This window comes from Mauremys mutica, chromosome 10, assembly GCF_020497125.1.
Source record: "Mauremys mutica isolate MM-2020 ecotype Southern chromosome 10, ASM2049712v1, whole genome shotgun sequence".
NCBI classification, from domain to species: domain Eukaryota; kingdom Metazoa; phylum Chordata; order Testudines; family Geoemydidae; genus Mauremys; species Mauremys mutica.
In genome coordinates this window covers 44,001,247-44,015,729 of record NC_059081.1, presented here as the reverse complement: position 1 = coordinate 44,015,729, position 14,483 = coordinate 44,001,247, and the positions used below count along the sequence as shown (strand labels likewise).

General features: G+C 42.5%; 1 protein-coding gene across 5 annotated transcripts in view; it reads left to right on the top strand.

Moving 5' to 3' along the window:
* Positions 1-14,076, top strand: part of SESTD1 (SEC14 and spectrin domain containing 1) — a 97,844-nt gene extending 83,768 nt beyond the window's left edge. For all 5 annotated transcript variants that reach the window (XM_044978364.1, XM_044978363.1, XM_044978361.1 and 2 more), the window contains 5 exons: positions 1,532-1,613; positions 2,322-2,444; positions 3,197-3,388; positions 5,868-5,989; positions 13,337-14,076. In XM_044978364.1, coding sequence (XP_044834299.1) covers positions 1,532-1,613; positions 2,322-2,444; positions 3,197-3,388; positions 5,868-5,989; positions 13,337-13,466 — 649 coding nt within the window. In that variant the 3' untranslated portion in view covers positions 13,467-14,076. The remainder of the gene's footprint in view (positions 1-1,531; positions 1,614-2,321; positions 2,445-3,196; positions 3,389-5,867; positions 5,990-13,336) is intronic.
* The last annotated feature ends 407 nt before the right edge of the window (positions 14,077-14,483 follow it).

Sequence of the window (14,483 nt, the reverse complement as noted above, 5' to 3'; positions counted from 1 at the left end):
GTTAAAATAATTGAAACTTGGATCATCAGAACTAAATAAAATCCACACTTTTCCTTACCATTACTATTGTGGTTTCTACCAAACAGAGAAAAGAAGTTTGGACAGTTAGAATTCTACCTAATTTGCACAACTTATACTAGATAAAAGGAAATGCCCAAGGACTAATCTTTGAAAATATTCATCTCACCACGAAAGCACATTTTTCTGGCTCAAGTACATCAGCTTCCATAACAAGAATGCCTCATCTGTAATATTACTGACATTTTTTTTCCCAGAGAGAGAACAATATGGTTAGGAGCTGAATGTGAATTTTCTCCCCTCTGATGGATATGCACAAAGGAATTTGTATGACTAAAAGTCCTTTAGTTAGCCTGAATACAAATCAGGTTCAAAGTAAAATCAGACAAGGCATTAGTTTTTAATTTATTTTCCCACTTGAATTGCAAGATTTGTTTGCAGTAGATAATTGTAAATAGTTTTAAGATTCCTGGTAGGTCCAAACCATGTGTGAGTAACACAATACGAATTGTAAAATATTGGCTACTAAGCCTATCCAATGTTTCATAAATTTTTTGAATGTTTATTTCTAGGGATATTTTGGCTAGATCACTAAAATTCTTGGACTCTAAAAGTCATGTTTTCTCACACTCTTACAGTAGCTGCTGCTCAGTGTAAGCATTGCAGCACTGCAAGGCACACTTAACAAAGCTCTAAATTTTAATATGTTGCAGGGCTCATGCAAATTACAAAGCCTGTTTGAAAAACACATGTGTGCATGTGCATATCTTGTCACTTACAAAGCTAACTGTTGCTATCATGATTAACTATTTGTTAATGAGCTATGTAGGATTCAGATTCTCCCTCTATAGTCAACTAAATATCTTTTAAATTCAGAGGGAAAAGTCATTATTTAGATTTATGTATTATAATATTGAGCTCTGAAGGTTGACAGGAAAGTGCTTCCAATATTTTCATATCATGACTGTAGAAAATGAATTAATTATGTCATGAGTTTAGTTTTAGCTATCTTCTTTCTGCATTAATTTTATATCAATTACATTTTGAATGGTTTCCAATGAGAGTTACAACAAAGAAAATCATCCAAACTAATCTTAGTCTTTATGGTTCTTGTTTATGATGATTAATTTATCTTCTAACCTTTTAAATAGTAGTTGGCTAAAAATGATGGAGTGGGGAAATGCAGATGAATTTTAGACATTCTCCAGTTTTATTCATCAAGATGTCTTGAAGGCGATGGCTGTTGACAAATCAGTGTTTTTTAGTGCTCAGCTGCATTTACTGCATGTTTCTTTGGAATGCATTGCAAAATCCAGTAAAATGTGGACCACGCTAGTGGCGCAATAATGCGTAATTACCTTTTTCATGAAAACTGACTTCTTGATGATATAGGTTTAAAAATGCATAAATTGAGATACCATAGCTCTCGTTCCCAGGGTATATTTAGTGTGCTGAATGGTTACTCTTTCTGTGATGTTATTTCAGTTATTCCTAAATGTTTGGGTTTCCTCAGGTGTGAGGACATGGTGGATGTGCGACGGCTAAAGATGCTTCAGATGGTACAGTTATTTAAATGTGAAGAAGATGCTGCTCAGGTAAGGGCTGGCTATAGAACTTCACAGTTCTGCTATGTTCAGACATGTTTGTTGGTTGAACAGTGTGAAATATTCCTTAAATGTGTATTGAATAAACATGATTGTGCTTTTGTGATGGCATGGTGCTTCCAGATATTGAGGGCTTATATAACATGGCTACCGGATAGCTCTTCACTCAGGCTGCGTCTTGGTACTAAATGCAAACTTTTCTCTATGATAAATCTAATTTAATTGGCAGTCTTGATTATGAAATTTGACTGTTATGTGATTTATGTAATCATATGTCAGGTTTTATCTTAATCTAAATTTAAAATGCATGAATTACAACTCTCTTTTTTAAAAATGTAATAATAAAATCATTCATTTTAATACAAGACCCATACAGGAACCATCAAATCACTTCTGCAAATATTATGCTAACAAATGCTTTTTTCAATTTTAAAGTACATCTCTTTTGATTCTTTTAAATTTAGTCTTTTATTTTGTTTTTAATTACTTCATAGTATTCACAAAGAGTAAAAGGTTATAGCAATGAATAAAAATAACAGATTAGAAGTGGGGGAATACTGATTTAGTTGAGACCTTTTCTGATTTTTTAAATGGAAAGTGACATTTCAGATTTAATTTCGGCTTGGTGTACTTGATGATTTTCTTTTTAATCAGCTTTAAAGCCAGTTTTTATTCTTTTAATTTACTTCTCTTTTTAAGGCAGTAGAATGGTTAAGTGAACTGCTGGATGCTCTGCTTAAGACCCACATCAGATTGGGAGATGATTCTCAAGAAACCAAAGTTTTGTTGGAAAAGCATCGAAAGTTTTTTGATGTTGCACAGGTGAGTGGTGGATTATCTTCATTCTAGAAACTCACTTTTTGCATGGGTACAGGCAGCTTTTAGCTGTACTTGGTGTAAATTTGGGGGACAGTAGTAGAGTTTCCACTGTTAACTGTTTTCATACTTTGCATCCATGCTTGCATAGGGAAATACTGATAATCAAAATCAGTGATTAGATTTAGAAAGCTTTTAAAGCTGCAGTACCCATATTGGTGCTTGCAGTCTTATGACCTTCATAGGTTCTGATGGAAACAGGAAATGCAGCGCATAAAAGAAGTTTGGTGTTGATAAAAATGGGAGATGTCTGAGATGGTTTTCCTAATGGATTCTGAAGTGATTGCAACTAATGTAGCAAAAATATGGGCCAGCCATCTGGCATATTGGTACAGATATGCATTACAGTGCGAGAGATGTGGGTTTCATGTCTGTTTCCAGGATATAAGTAACTGGAGATCGAGGAACTACATTGTATCTCAAAAGCAACTCTCACATTGATGCAGAGACTCCTGATAGGCATTACGAAAACAAACAAACAAACAAAAAACAACACAGAAATATAGCCATCTACTTAATGAACTAATTATTATTCACATATAATTTGTAGATGATGATGTATTTTACTGGACTAGATCAGTGCAAGCATGCTTTGTGGAATTACATCTAAGAGAATTCATCTCTTGCCGGTTTGTCTGTATTGTTACATATTGTCTATTCTGAAGCTGAATTTTACATGTACTCTTTTTTCTTTGCAGAGTACTTATGATTATGGAAGACAGTTACTACAGGCTACAGTTGTACTGTGCCAGTCTCTGCGATGCACTTCTAGGTCCTCGGGAGACACACTTCCGAGACTAAACAGAGTATGGAAACAGTTTACAATAACTTCTGAAGAGAGAGTACACAGGTTGGAAATGGCTATTGCATTTCATTCAAATGCTGAAAAGGTGAGTTGTTTTTTTTTAGGAAGAAAAACTAGTTCTATTTTAGTTGAAGTAAAATGAAAAATAAACATGTAAATTAAATCCTGCTGTGTATTTATTGGACTACAATCGAATTCTGCTTATTTTGCTTTCTACATTTTTTTAAACAAAATTAAATAGCATTTTCTATATTAAAAATATATTTTATAGTTCAGCTCTTTGAAATGTAAAATAAATCCCATAAAACTGTCATTAACGTAAATCATTGTCTCTTCCATTTGATTATCATAGTCACTTAGCTTTAAATTACTTAAAATTCAAACATATTGACCCAAGAGGGCTGTATAATCAACAGTAATACCTAAGAGAGAAAGGACAGTCTTTGTGGCTAAGGCACTGGACTAGGAGCCAGAGCAACTTGGCTCACTTCCTGGCTCTGATGCTGACTTTTCGGAGGGGCAGGGGAGTTATTGTTAGGAGTACTCAGTGGTTTGAGCATTGGCCTGCTAAACCCAGGGTTGTGAGTTCAGTCCCTGAGGGGTCCACCTAGGGATCTGGGGCAAAATCAGTACTTGGTCCTGCTAGTGAAGGCAGGGGGCTGGACTCAATGACCTTTCAGGGTCCCTTCCAGTTCTATGAGATAGGTATATCTCCATATATTATTATAAATTCTTTATCATAAAAGTAAGTGTCCCACTACTGTCCCCTTTGGGGTATTAGTTGTGATCACAGTGAAGAGCACGTGTAGCCTGTCATAATGTTGTGAGGAAGAACTGCCCTTGCATTAGCTACTGCAGGACTAGTTGGGGGCACTCAAACGCATAAGTTCCAGAAAATGTTAGTTTATGATTTAAGGAAAAGGCAAATTAATTCTTCAGAACATACAGGTTATGATGATTTGGGGAATATGGGTTGTTGGTACTGTACCATACTGCAGATGCATGAATGTACATTATTGCTTTTATACAACTGTTTTTAGAAAAAGAATTTATGGCAAGGATCTTAGTCTATTTATCTCCAATGCACACATCACCATGGTATATGATAGTCAATATAGGACACAGTGAATGCATAAATTCAAATTGATATTGAAGCATAGTCCTGTTGTAGAGTTAATCCATATATTCCTGACTTCCAATTTTTTTTCTTAGTTAGAAATCATTTTGGATTTAAGGGTATTGGGAGGCTCAGGAAATTGATAATAGGCTACCAAGTCTTGTGGCTATGCTATCAATTCAGGGCAAATCTAGGTCAGTAGTGTCTGAAAGCTATTCAAATCTGATGATAAATGGTAAGAGCTGGTAAATGAAGTGACTGTCTCAGTCCAGCTCTTAATGTAGACTTGTCCATATCACAAAAACTCTTTCATAATTGGAAATAATTAACTGACACATTTGTAGGCAGCCTAAGTAGAAAGAAGTGAATGGATATGCAGAGAGAATTAGTTTCTCACCCATAAAGGCAGATAGTCTTCCTACAACTATGTTGTGATACATTGGTGGGACAGTGTGAAGAACCTTGCACAGCTACTGCCCATACTCTTTACCAATTCAATTGATAAATCAGCACTTCAACATTGCCAGTCTGTGGCAGACCTTTTACAAGCACCACTTTTGCTCAAACTTTACCAGAAGAGGAAAAGGATGACTTTAGATTTAGATGAAAATATAGTGAAGTACTGACACTAGGTCCAGATCCAGTGTAGCAATTTGTATGGTCCTATCTTTTGGGTCAGCAACCTTTCAGAAGTGGTGTGCTGAGTCTTCATTTATTCACTCTAATTTAAGGTTTCGCGTTCCGGTAATACATTGTAACATTTTTAGAAGGTCTCTCTCTATAAGTCTATAATATATAACTAAACTATTGTATGTAAAGTAAATAAGGTTTTCAAAATGTTTAAGAAGCTTCATTTAAAATTAAATTAAAATGCAGAGCCCCCCAGACAGGTGGCCAGGACCCAGGCAGTGAGAGTGCCACTGAAAATCAGCTCATGTGCCGCTTTTGGCACACGTGCCATAGGTTGCCTACCCCTGTTTTAACCCTTTCACACTTGTTGACCTTTGCACTAGTGTGTAGTGTCTGAAAAACTGGTTGGAGTTCTCAGGAATAATTTGAGTGGCTTTTATTATTCATGTGCTTGTATTTCAAATCGCTACTTAGCTTGTTGGCTGATACGGGGTTATTTTTGTATGCATTTGAATTAGTTGTTGGAATACCTGGGGGTGAGTTGTGGTTTTATTTTATTTATTTATTTGTTTATGTATTTGGAGCTACTTAGCAGTAATATAAAATGTGTTGGCACATAGTGCAGCAACCCAGACTATCTTGTGAACGTGGGTTAATCATTTGTTTTAGATTTTCTGAGTGTACTTTGATTGTTACAGATTGGTTTTATATAAATGTGTACATGAAGATGCATTAACTATGCTGGTTAATGTCTGCAGAAGCTTGATACTGTCCAGTCTCTCTCTTTTATTTTACTTTTTCATATTGTTTGTTACAGATTTTGCAAGAATTTCCAGAACAGCCAGAAGCCGTTAATGAAATGGAGCAATTTGATGAAATTGAAGCAGTTGGGAAATCACTGTTGGACAGATTAACAGTGCCTGTAGTTTATCCTGATGGGTATGAAACATGTTATTGTAATACTTTCTCAATATGCTTTTGTTACAGTTTGGCAGTGGTATGATATGCAGAGGTGATTAGAACATTTAGTGTTGAAATTGTTCATATTTATAAACTATCTGAAAAGCAGAGTGTACAGTGAGGTGGCAAAATTTGCAGATGATACAACTGTTTTGAGTAATTTTGTATCCAAAGCTGGTTACAGTGTTACAAAGGGATCTCAATGAACTGGGTAACTGGGCAACAAAATGGCAGATGAAATTCAGCGTAAAAGTGCAAAGTAATGCACATAATGCAAAGTAATTGCAACTACAGATAAAAATTATGGGGTTTCAATTAGCTGTTATTACTCAAGAAAGACAACTTAGAATCATCATGAATAGATATCTGTGGCGAGCCTGCCACTGCACTGCCCCTTTGTGGCAGGGGTGAGATGTGGTCCCTTGCCACCCACTTGGGGGGGGAGGGATCCGCCCGCAACACGCTGGGTGTCTGTGCGGCTCTAATGCCGTTCACCTCTAAAGTTCCCCTGGGTCACTTCCTACCAGAGACGCCAGGTTCTCCACTTCGGGGGGGGGTCCTCCAGTCTATTCCCCTCCTGTGACGTCCTCCGTCTGGGTATCAGGGTGGGTCCAGGCTTGGCTGGCCTCCGGATCTGGTGCGCAGGCTGTCCCTCCTCGGGAGCTGGCAGCATGTCTCCTTCCCCTCCAGCGGTCAGCCCAGACTGAGCAGCTCTGCAGGCTTTTATACCTGTTCTCCAGTTGGAGCATGCCCAGCAGAGCTTCCGGGGCATGGCTTCCTCTGCCAGGAAGGAAGGGTTAACCCCTGCGGTACCAGTGCAGGGCCGTTCTGCCCCGTCATGCACCTTTCCCCTTAAAACAGCCAGCGGGGCCAGCTGACCCTTAACTATTTCCTCCCCCTCCTCTTCCCCGACTCAGGAAAAGAAGTCTGCATTCCCATGGGCCTTCCCCGGCCAGTGTAACATGTGGAAGAAGTAGGGTTGAGGGGACAGGTACCACCACATGATTCATCATGCTATTAATCCATCTGAGGGGTGCATGATCAGTCACCAAGGAGCAGGGGTTCCCTAATAGGTAGTACTTCAGTGCCTCGACCACCCATTTTATCACAAGGGCCTCCCGCTCTATGGTGGAATACTGGGTTTCTTGGGGGAACAGCTTGCGGCTTAGGTACAAGACGGGGTGCTCTTTGACCCACACCTCTTACGATAGCACAGCTCTCAGTCCTACCTCTGAGGTGTCAGTCTAGAGGATAAAGGACTTTGTGAAGTCGAGCTGTATCAGTATTGGCTCCCAGTTCAACTGTTCCTGCAGGACGCAGAAAGCCTTTTCACAGTCTTCTGACCACTGGACCTTCCATGGCTAGGAGCTTCTTGTCAGGTCTGTCAGGGAGGCGGCTAGCGTGGCAAAGTTGGATACAAATCATTGGTAGTATCCGGCCAGTTCTAAGACTGCCATACTTGCCTTTTTGTCATGGGTGTGGGATAGTTCCTCAAGGCTTCCACCTTATCTACCAAAGGGTGGAGTTTCCCTCGGCCCACCGTATAGCCCAGGTAGGTCACTTCTCTTTGGCCCAACTGACATTTGGCTGGGTTTGCGGTAAGGCCTGCCTATCCCAGAACTCGTGCTGGAGATGTTCCTCCCAGTTGGCACTGTAAATGATGATGATGTCGATGTATGCTGTGGCGTACGAACTGTGGGGGCTCAGCACTTGATTCATGAGCTGCTGGAAGGTAGCCGCGGCCCCATGTAACCCAAAAGGCATCATTGTAAATTGGTAGAGGCCGAATGGTGTTGGGAAAGCCATCAAAGGGATCTGCCAGTATCCCTTGGTCAGGTCTAGGGTGGAGACAAATTCTGCCTTACCTAGTCATTCCAGCAGCTCATCCACCCGGGGCATGGGATAGGCATCAAAACGAGAGACCACACTCACCTTACAGAAATCAATACAGAACCTGACTGTTCCAGCCGGCTTGGGAACTAGTACTATTGGGCTCCGCCATTCGCTTCTTGACTCTTTGACCACCCCCAGGGCCAACATCATCTTTAGCTCTTTCTGCGCCGTCTCCCACATCTTCCTGAGAAGCAAGCAGTGGTTCTCCCTCACTTTGTGGCTGGGGATGGTGACAATATGATGACTGGTCAACGTGGTCTTCCCTGGATGAGCTGACAAGACAGTGGGGAAGGCTTATATCAGCTGCCGTACCTGTTCCTGCTGTACTGGGTCGAGCTCCTGGCCTATGGCTGCTGCCTCTGGTTCCACCAGTTTGCCATCCAATGGCCCCAACTCGGGTTCTGGAGGGTACAGGGTGATCATCAGGCCTTCCCGGTGTCTCCAGCCCTTGAGGAGGTTCACATGGTAGACCTGAGTGGCCTTCCTTCGCCCCGACGTCTGAACTTGGTAGTCAACAGGCCCTATTTGCCTGGTCACCTCGAAGGGGCCCTGCCATTTTGCTAACAGCTAAGATTCGGAGGAAGGTAGCAGCAAGAGGACGTGGTCCCCAGGCTCAAAACTTCTCATCTTCGTCCCTTTATTGTACTGAGCCTTTTGACTACGTTGGGCCGTCACCAGGTTCTCTTGTGCTAAGGCTCCCAACTCTCGGAGCTGCTCCTATAGGTGAAGGATATATTGAAGGGATCCTCTGACCCAGGTCTCCTGTTCTGACCACGTTTCTTTCATGAGATCTAGGATCCCCCGGCATTTCCTCCCATAGAGGAGTTTGAAGGGGGAAAATCCCGTGGAAGCCTGTGGCACCTGTCGCACGGTGAAGAGGAGCGCTGGGAGCAGCTTATCGCAGTGCTGAGGGTCGTCTTCCACAAACTTTCTCAGCATGGCTTTCAGGGTGCCGTTAAATCTCTCTGCCAACCCGTCCATCTGAGGGTGGTAGACTGAGCATGAATATTCAACAGATGGCATAGCTCTGCCATTAACCTAGATGTCATGTTAGTCCCTTGGTCTGTCAGTATCTCTTGTGGCAGACCCACACGGGCAAAAATCTGCAGGAGCTCATTGGCGATGACCAGGGCCGTGGCGGTCCCCAACAGTACCGCCTCTGGGTACCACGTTGCATGCTCAAGGACGACCAGGATGTACTTGTGGCCCGAGCTGCTCTTTTCCAAGGGCCCCACCAAGTCTAGGTTAATCTGCTCAAAGGACGTTCCAATCACCGGCAAGGGCAAAAGTGGGGCTTTCGGTCCCCATTTCGGGCTGGCCTTCTGGCAGGCCTTCTGGCACTCAGGACAAGAGGCGCAGTAATCCCGCACCTTTTGATGGATGCCTGGCCAGAAGAACCTGACCACCCGTTGCAGCGTTTTCTCCCTCCCCAGATGTCCGGCCCAAGGTACTGAGTGAGCCAAGTGGAGTAAGTTCCGCCGGAACCGCCGCAGGACCAATAGTTGGTGCAGGTCGTCTTTCGCTTGTGGTTCCTGGACCACCTGATAGAGTAGGTCGTTATGGATCTCAAAGCGGGGGCTTTGCTGCCAGTGTCAGAGTGGGTCTTCCTCCTCCAGGGAGCCCGTTGCCTGCTCCCAGGCCTAGCTGAGGGTGGTGTCCCCCCCTTTGTTCTTCGAGAAAATCAGCATTGACATCCAGCCATCTCTGGCCCTCTCTTGTCGGGGCCACGGTAGGGGCTCGGCCTCCTTCAGCTATCTCGGGATTCTCCGAGGGCCCATACAGGTGGCCGTCGGACACTGGTTGGCCTAGTAATCCAGGCCTTTCGGCCCGTGCCCCACCCTTTCCTCGCAGGCCAGGTACCCCACTCTCTCAGGAGCTCAGAATCACTGGGTAAGCTAACTAGTTGGGGTGGCCCCGAAGACAGCACCCTCCTTGTTGAGCAGCTTCGAACTGCACCCTGATGGTGGAGTAGGACTTCACGTCCCTATGGATTCACTGCAGGCATATGGGGGTCCCGGTGGGCTCTACCAGCTGGATATCTGTCTGGTTACATCCTGAGTCCACCAAGGCCATGGTAGATGTCCCGTCCACTCTCACTGGTACAACGATCTTACCAGGCTCCCACTTCCGGGCACGTTGACCAGCAGCCCAAACCTGCCTATAATTACAATCCATATATGGGCACTCCCTCCAGAAATGCCCTATCTGTCCACACTCGTAACACCGGTCCACTTTCCTTCTCTGGGTGGGGTTATCTGGGGGGCGCACTGCCTTCCCGACAGGTCCTCTTGGCTCTGCACAAGGTTCGCCCTGGTTGGGTCCCTTGCACTGCAGGTTGGTGGGGTCCCCGATGACTGGGCATACAAATGGGGTCTCCCCCCCTCCACCTTGCGCGCCCCCCATGCCGGGGTTGGGTTCCGTTCACCTGAGTTTCCCAATTTGGAGCCAGTCTTCCCCTCTCCCTCTGCTGCCAGGTAATCCTCCATTATGGAGGTCGCTTCAGCGAGGGTCTTTGGGCAGTGCCGCTGCACCCACTCCTTCCCCCCGGTAGGAAGGGTCTGTAACTGCTCTAGGGCCACGGTCTCCGCTATTTGAACACTCGTGCGGTGTTCTGGTTCTAGCCACCTCCAGCAGAGGTCCTGGATTCGCTGCGTCACGGCTCGTGGTCGGGCCCCCAGTGCATACCACTCTCAGCGGAGTCTCTGGCGGTAAGTCTCGGGGTTGATGCCCATTTGGTCCCGGATGGCTGCCTTGACCTTAGAGTAGTCCAGCGCCTCTTGCAGATCGAGGTTGCGATATGCAGATTGCACTGGGCCTGTTAAGTAAGGGGCTAAGATAATGGGCCATTGGACAGCAGTTGCAACCTGCTCGAAAGTCACGAGAAAGGCCTTGGGGTCGTCCCCAGGCCCCATCTTGGTTAGGTGCACTGGTAGCCCTCCGAGGCCGTCACCCAATGAAATTAATAGGCAGGAGGTTTAAAACAAACAAAAGAAAGTACTCCTTCACACAATGCACAGTCAACCTACGAAAGTCATTGCCATGGGATGATGTTTGTGACCACCAAAAGTATAACTGGGTTCAAAAAAGAATGTTCTTGGAGGATAGGTCCATCAATGGCTATTAGCCAAGATGGTCAGGGACACAATGCCATGTTCTGGGTGTCCCTAAACTTCCAACTGCCAAAAGCTGGGACTGGATGACAGCTGATGGATCACTCAAAATTGCCCTGGTTTGTTCATTCCCTCTGAAGTATCTGGCATCAGCCACCGTCAGAAGACAGGATACTGGCTAGATGGACTGGTATGATCCAGGATGGCTGTTCTTATGTGCTTAAATGCCAATGTAATGAACTGCTATCAGAATTTTTTTCCCTGGAGTAGAAAAGGGGGTGGTTCCACTCCATAGCTAGCCAATGGGAAAAAAAATCAGCAATAGAAATAGTCTGCCCATTGCTTTCAGCTGTATTATTTATTTCCATTCACTTCATCCGTAGTGACTAGGATTGCATACAAGGCACTCATACTTTGAACTACAGGCTTTGGAGCTTGAGTGAGATGTTCTCCCTCTGAGAAGTGTTGCTGAGTAAGCAGGTAGCCACATTCTGCACTAACAGAAGTTTTCAAATTGTCTTCAGGTGCAGCTCCAATTAAACACTGCTGCAATAGAAATACAGAAAAGCATGCTTGGTTCTTGCTTATGTAGGGCCTGGCTCTTCCCAGTGAGCTCACTGTCTATCTTTCAGAAACACTTAAAATTCACCAATAAATTCTTTTTTAAACATGTCTTAGGCCAAATCCAGTGCTTACTTAGAATGGGTCTGCACAACTGCTGTGTGCTCTTCCATATATACATTATAGAGTAGACAGGCATGCTTTTTGAAGAACTGCTCTGATTTCTGTTCCTGAGAAGCAATCTTACCCTTTGGTTAGAGCAATTGCCGTGTGATTTGTATCTTGTTAAAGAGACTTCGTCCATTTCCGGGATGGGATATCTTTCTTACATGGAAATGGTGTTTTTCTGATAAACTGGGTCCATCTCTAATGCCTCACATGTAGTTTTGCGTGGTTATAGTGGTGTTAGTATTTTTTTTAATAGTCCCTTCTCTGAAATGTCACCTCTTTTTAAGGACAGTCAGGTTTTTTGTTGTGCTTTGCACTTTTCTGGATAAATTACTGTAAGGGACATTTTGTCAACTTAAAAATCATACAATTTGTCTGAACAGTTTTTATCTTCTCTTCTTACCTGCAACACCACTGGTTGCTGAGGTTGAAAGAGATGAGAGGAACAAATATTTTTCTCAATTTTTTCAGCTTACTTGGTGCATTTGACAGTTTTTGTATAGTCAGCTTCACTCTTCCTGGTGTAGTTGTCAGTAAAGTATTTCTTCTATAGGTCTTTTCCATGGCAAGAGGGGAGGAAAAAAAACATTTTTTTTTGAGAGAGAGCGCAAGGGACTATGGTTGAAAAACCACAAGAATTGACAGATAGACATGGGCAAGTGTACTACCTGAAACCACTTTTAACTCATTTTTTTAAAGTTCATTAGATTTCAAGTTGACAGTGTCCCTGTATGATTGAGTGTGCCATCCCTTTCTTTAACCAATTTCACTCTAACCTCTCCTCTATTTCCTAGCTTGTAAGTACTGTCTATTTTTTCCTACAAGTGCTTAGCTTTCATGGTTAGGGAAGGTAACAGCAGTCCCAGGACAACCGGTAATGGTGCTGCAATGTCATTGATCACTTGTATCTGTTGCTATATGATGAAATCAAAACCCCATTAGTTAGACAATGACTTTGTCAATCAGAGAAGTAGTATTTACATAAGAAAAACTTCATATTCTTTTAGCATAATCTAAATTAATTAAATGGACAGTTTTTTCTTTTCTTGCAGCTATAAGGAGATGTGTCATGTATTTGTGAAAGTTGTTGATGTATTATGAATTTGTACAGCACATTTTGGGTGTTACTGCAGTAAAAATAACCTTGTTACTGTGTTGTAATATTGCTGACTATTCGGACATTAAAAAAGCCAATAACAATTACACATTTTTGGAAAAATGAATTTGGTACTCAGAAGTGCCAGATTGGGCATCCTGCAGCTACAGAACAGAACAAATGTAGCACAGGGAGTGGCAAAGCAAACTTACGTTGACCTGCTGACATGCTTCATAGCTGTTCTGAAGGGACTGCTTTGGTGAATGAGAGGATAGCTCAGTCTCTCTATTCATGCTGTCCTGAGTTTATTTTCTGATCAGTCATAGCAAAATTACAATTTAGGGTCTGCTCTTAAGCCCACTGAAGTTGGCGTTTAAAATTACAAGCAGAAAAGAACCTATATTTCTATGCTGTTGGAAGTTTTCAGGAGTTTTTGTATTCGCATGAGAATTCTAATGCTGTTTTACCTTTCTTTGTTGGTGGGTGTTTGTTTTTTAGTACTGAGCAGTACTTTGGGAGCCCAAGTGACATGGCTTCTACAGCAGAACACATTAGAGAGAAGATGAAGCTACTTAGCCTGAAAAAGCAGCAGCTGAGACAACCAGAAGCCACTACCCCAGAGAGCTAATAGACTGGACCCTTATCTACCAGCTCATAATAAGACTTCAGTTTGTAACCCAGCATGTCGTCTGAATATTACAGCATTTGACATAATGCATTTCATAGCCATTATAAAAGCCTCATCTTTTTCAAAGTAAACATTGCTCCTCAACATCGTAACACTGTACATCTGCCAAGCCATAATTATTTAACATGCTATGAAACCATAGATTCCAAGTATCTTATCAAAAAGAACTGTAAACCTTGCACTGAAAAATTGCTGTAAAGCTTTACCCTGACCTGTCAGTTGCTTCTTAGTTAAACAGCTGACATAAGCTTTGAATGGTGCTAATCAGAATGTAGAAATTCCACATATGAAACAGTAGCTCTCTTTACCCCCCAGTGATGTAGTATTTTTAGGCTGTAGGTAAGCTACCTGTTTGTGTAGACAGTGGTGACCCTATAATTTTAATTTGTAATACTTTAAAAATGACCATTTCTGTTGTGCCAATATGCAACCTGCCCATCAAATCTTTGATATATCAGATTCATTAAACAGATTCATTAAACAGCTGTTTTCCTATTTGTATTGATATGTATTAAAAGCTGATTGTGCTTAATAAAAACCATCTTTTAAAAATCTGATACAAATTGGTTGTTATGATTTATCTTCCCAAATGCGAATACTCTGTTTGTTACATACTCAAAGTTGGTAAAACCACATTTTTACAAAGTCTGTATCATTCTTCTTAAGGGTCACATTATGGTACCCTTACTCACTGAGTAGTGCCTTTCTTTAGGAGTAGCTCCACTGACATCAGTGGAACACTCCTGGAGCGAGCTAGGAGGGTATTACAATCTCACCCTCAATGACTGATTTCTTTATTTTTTTAAAAAACAGGAAAAGTCAGCAGTGCACAATAGCAAACTGTTATGTGCACAAGACAGAGGACAAAACATTAACAAGGACGTCCATATTAATTCTGTTGTTGTTCATGGTTGGTAGGTGTTTTCTTTGTTTCATTGAAGATCTCTTGACACCCAT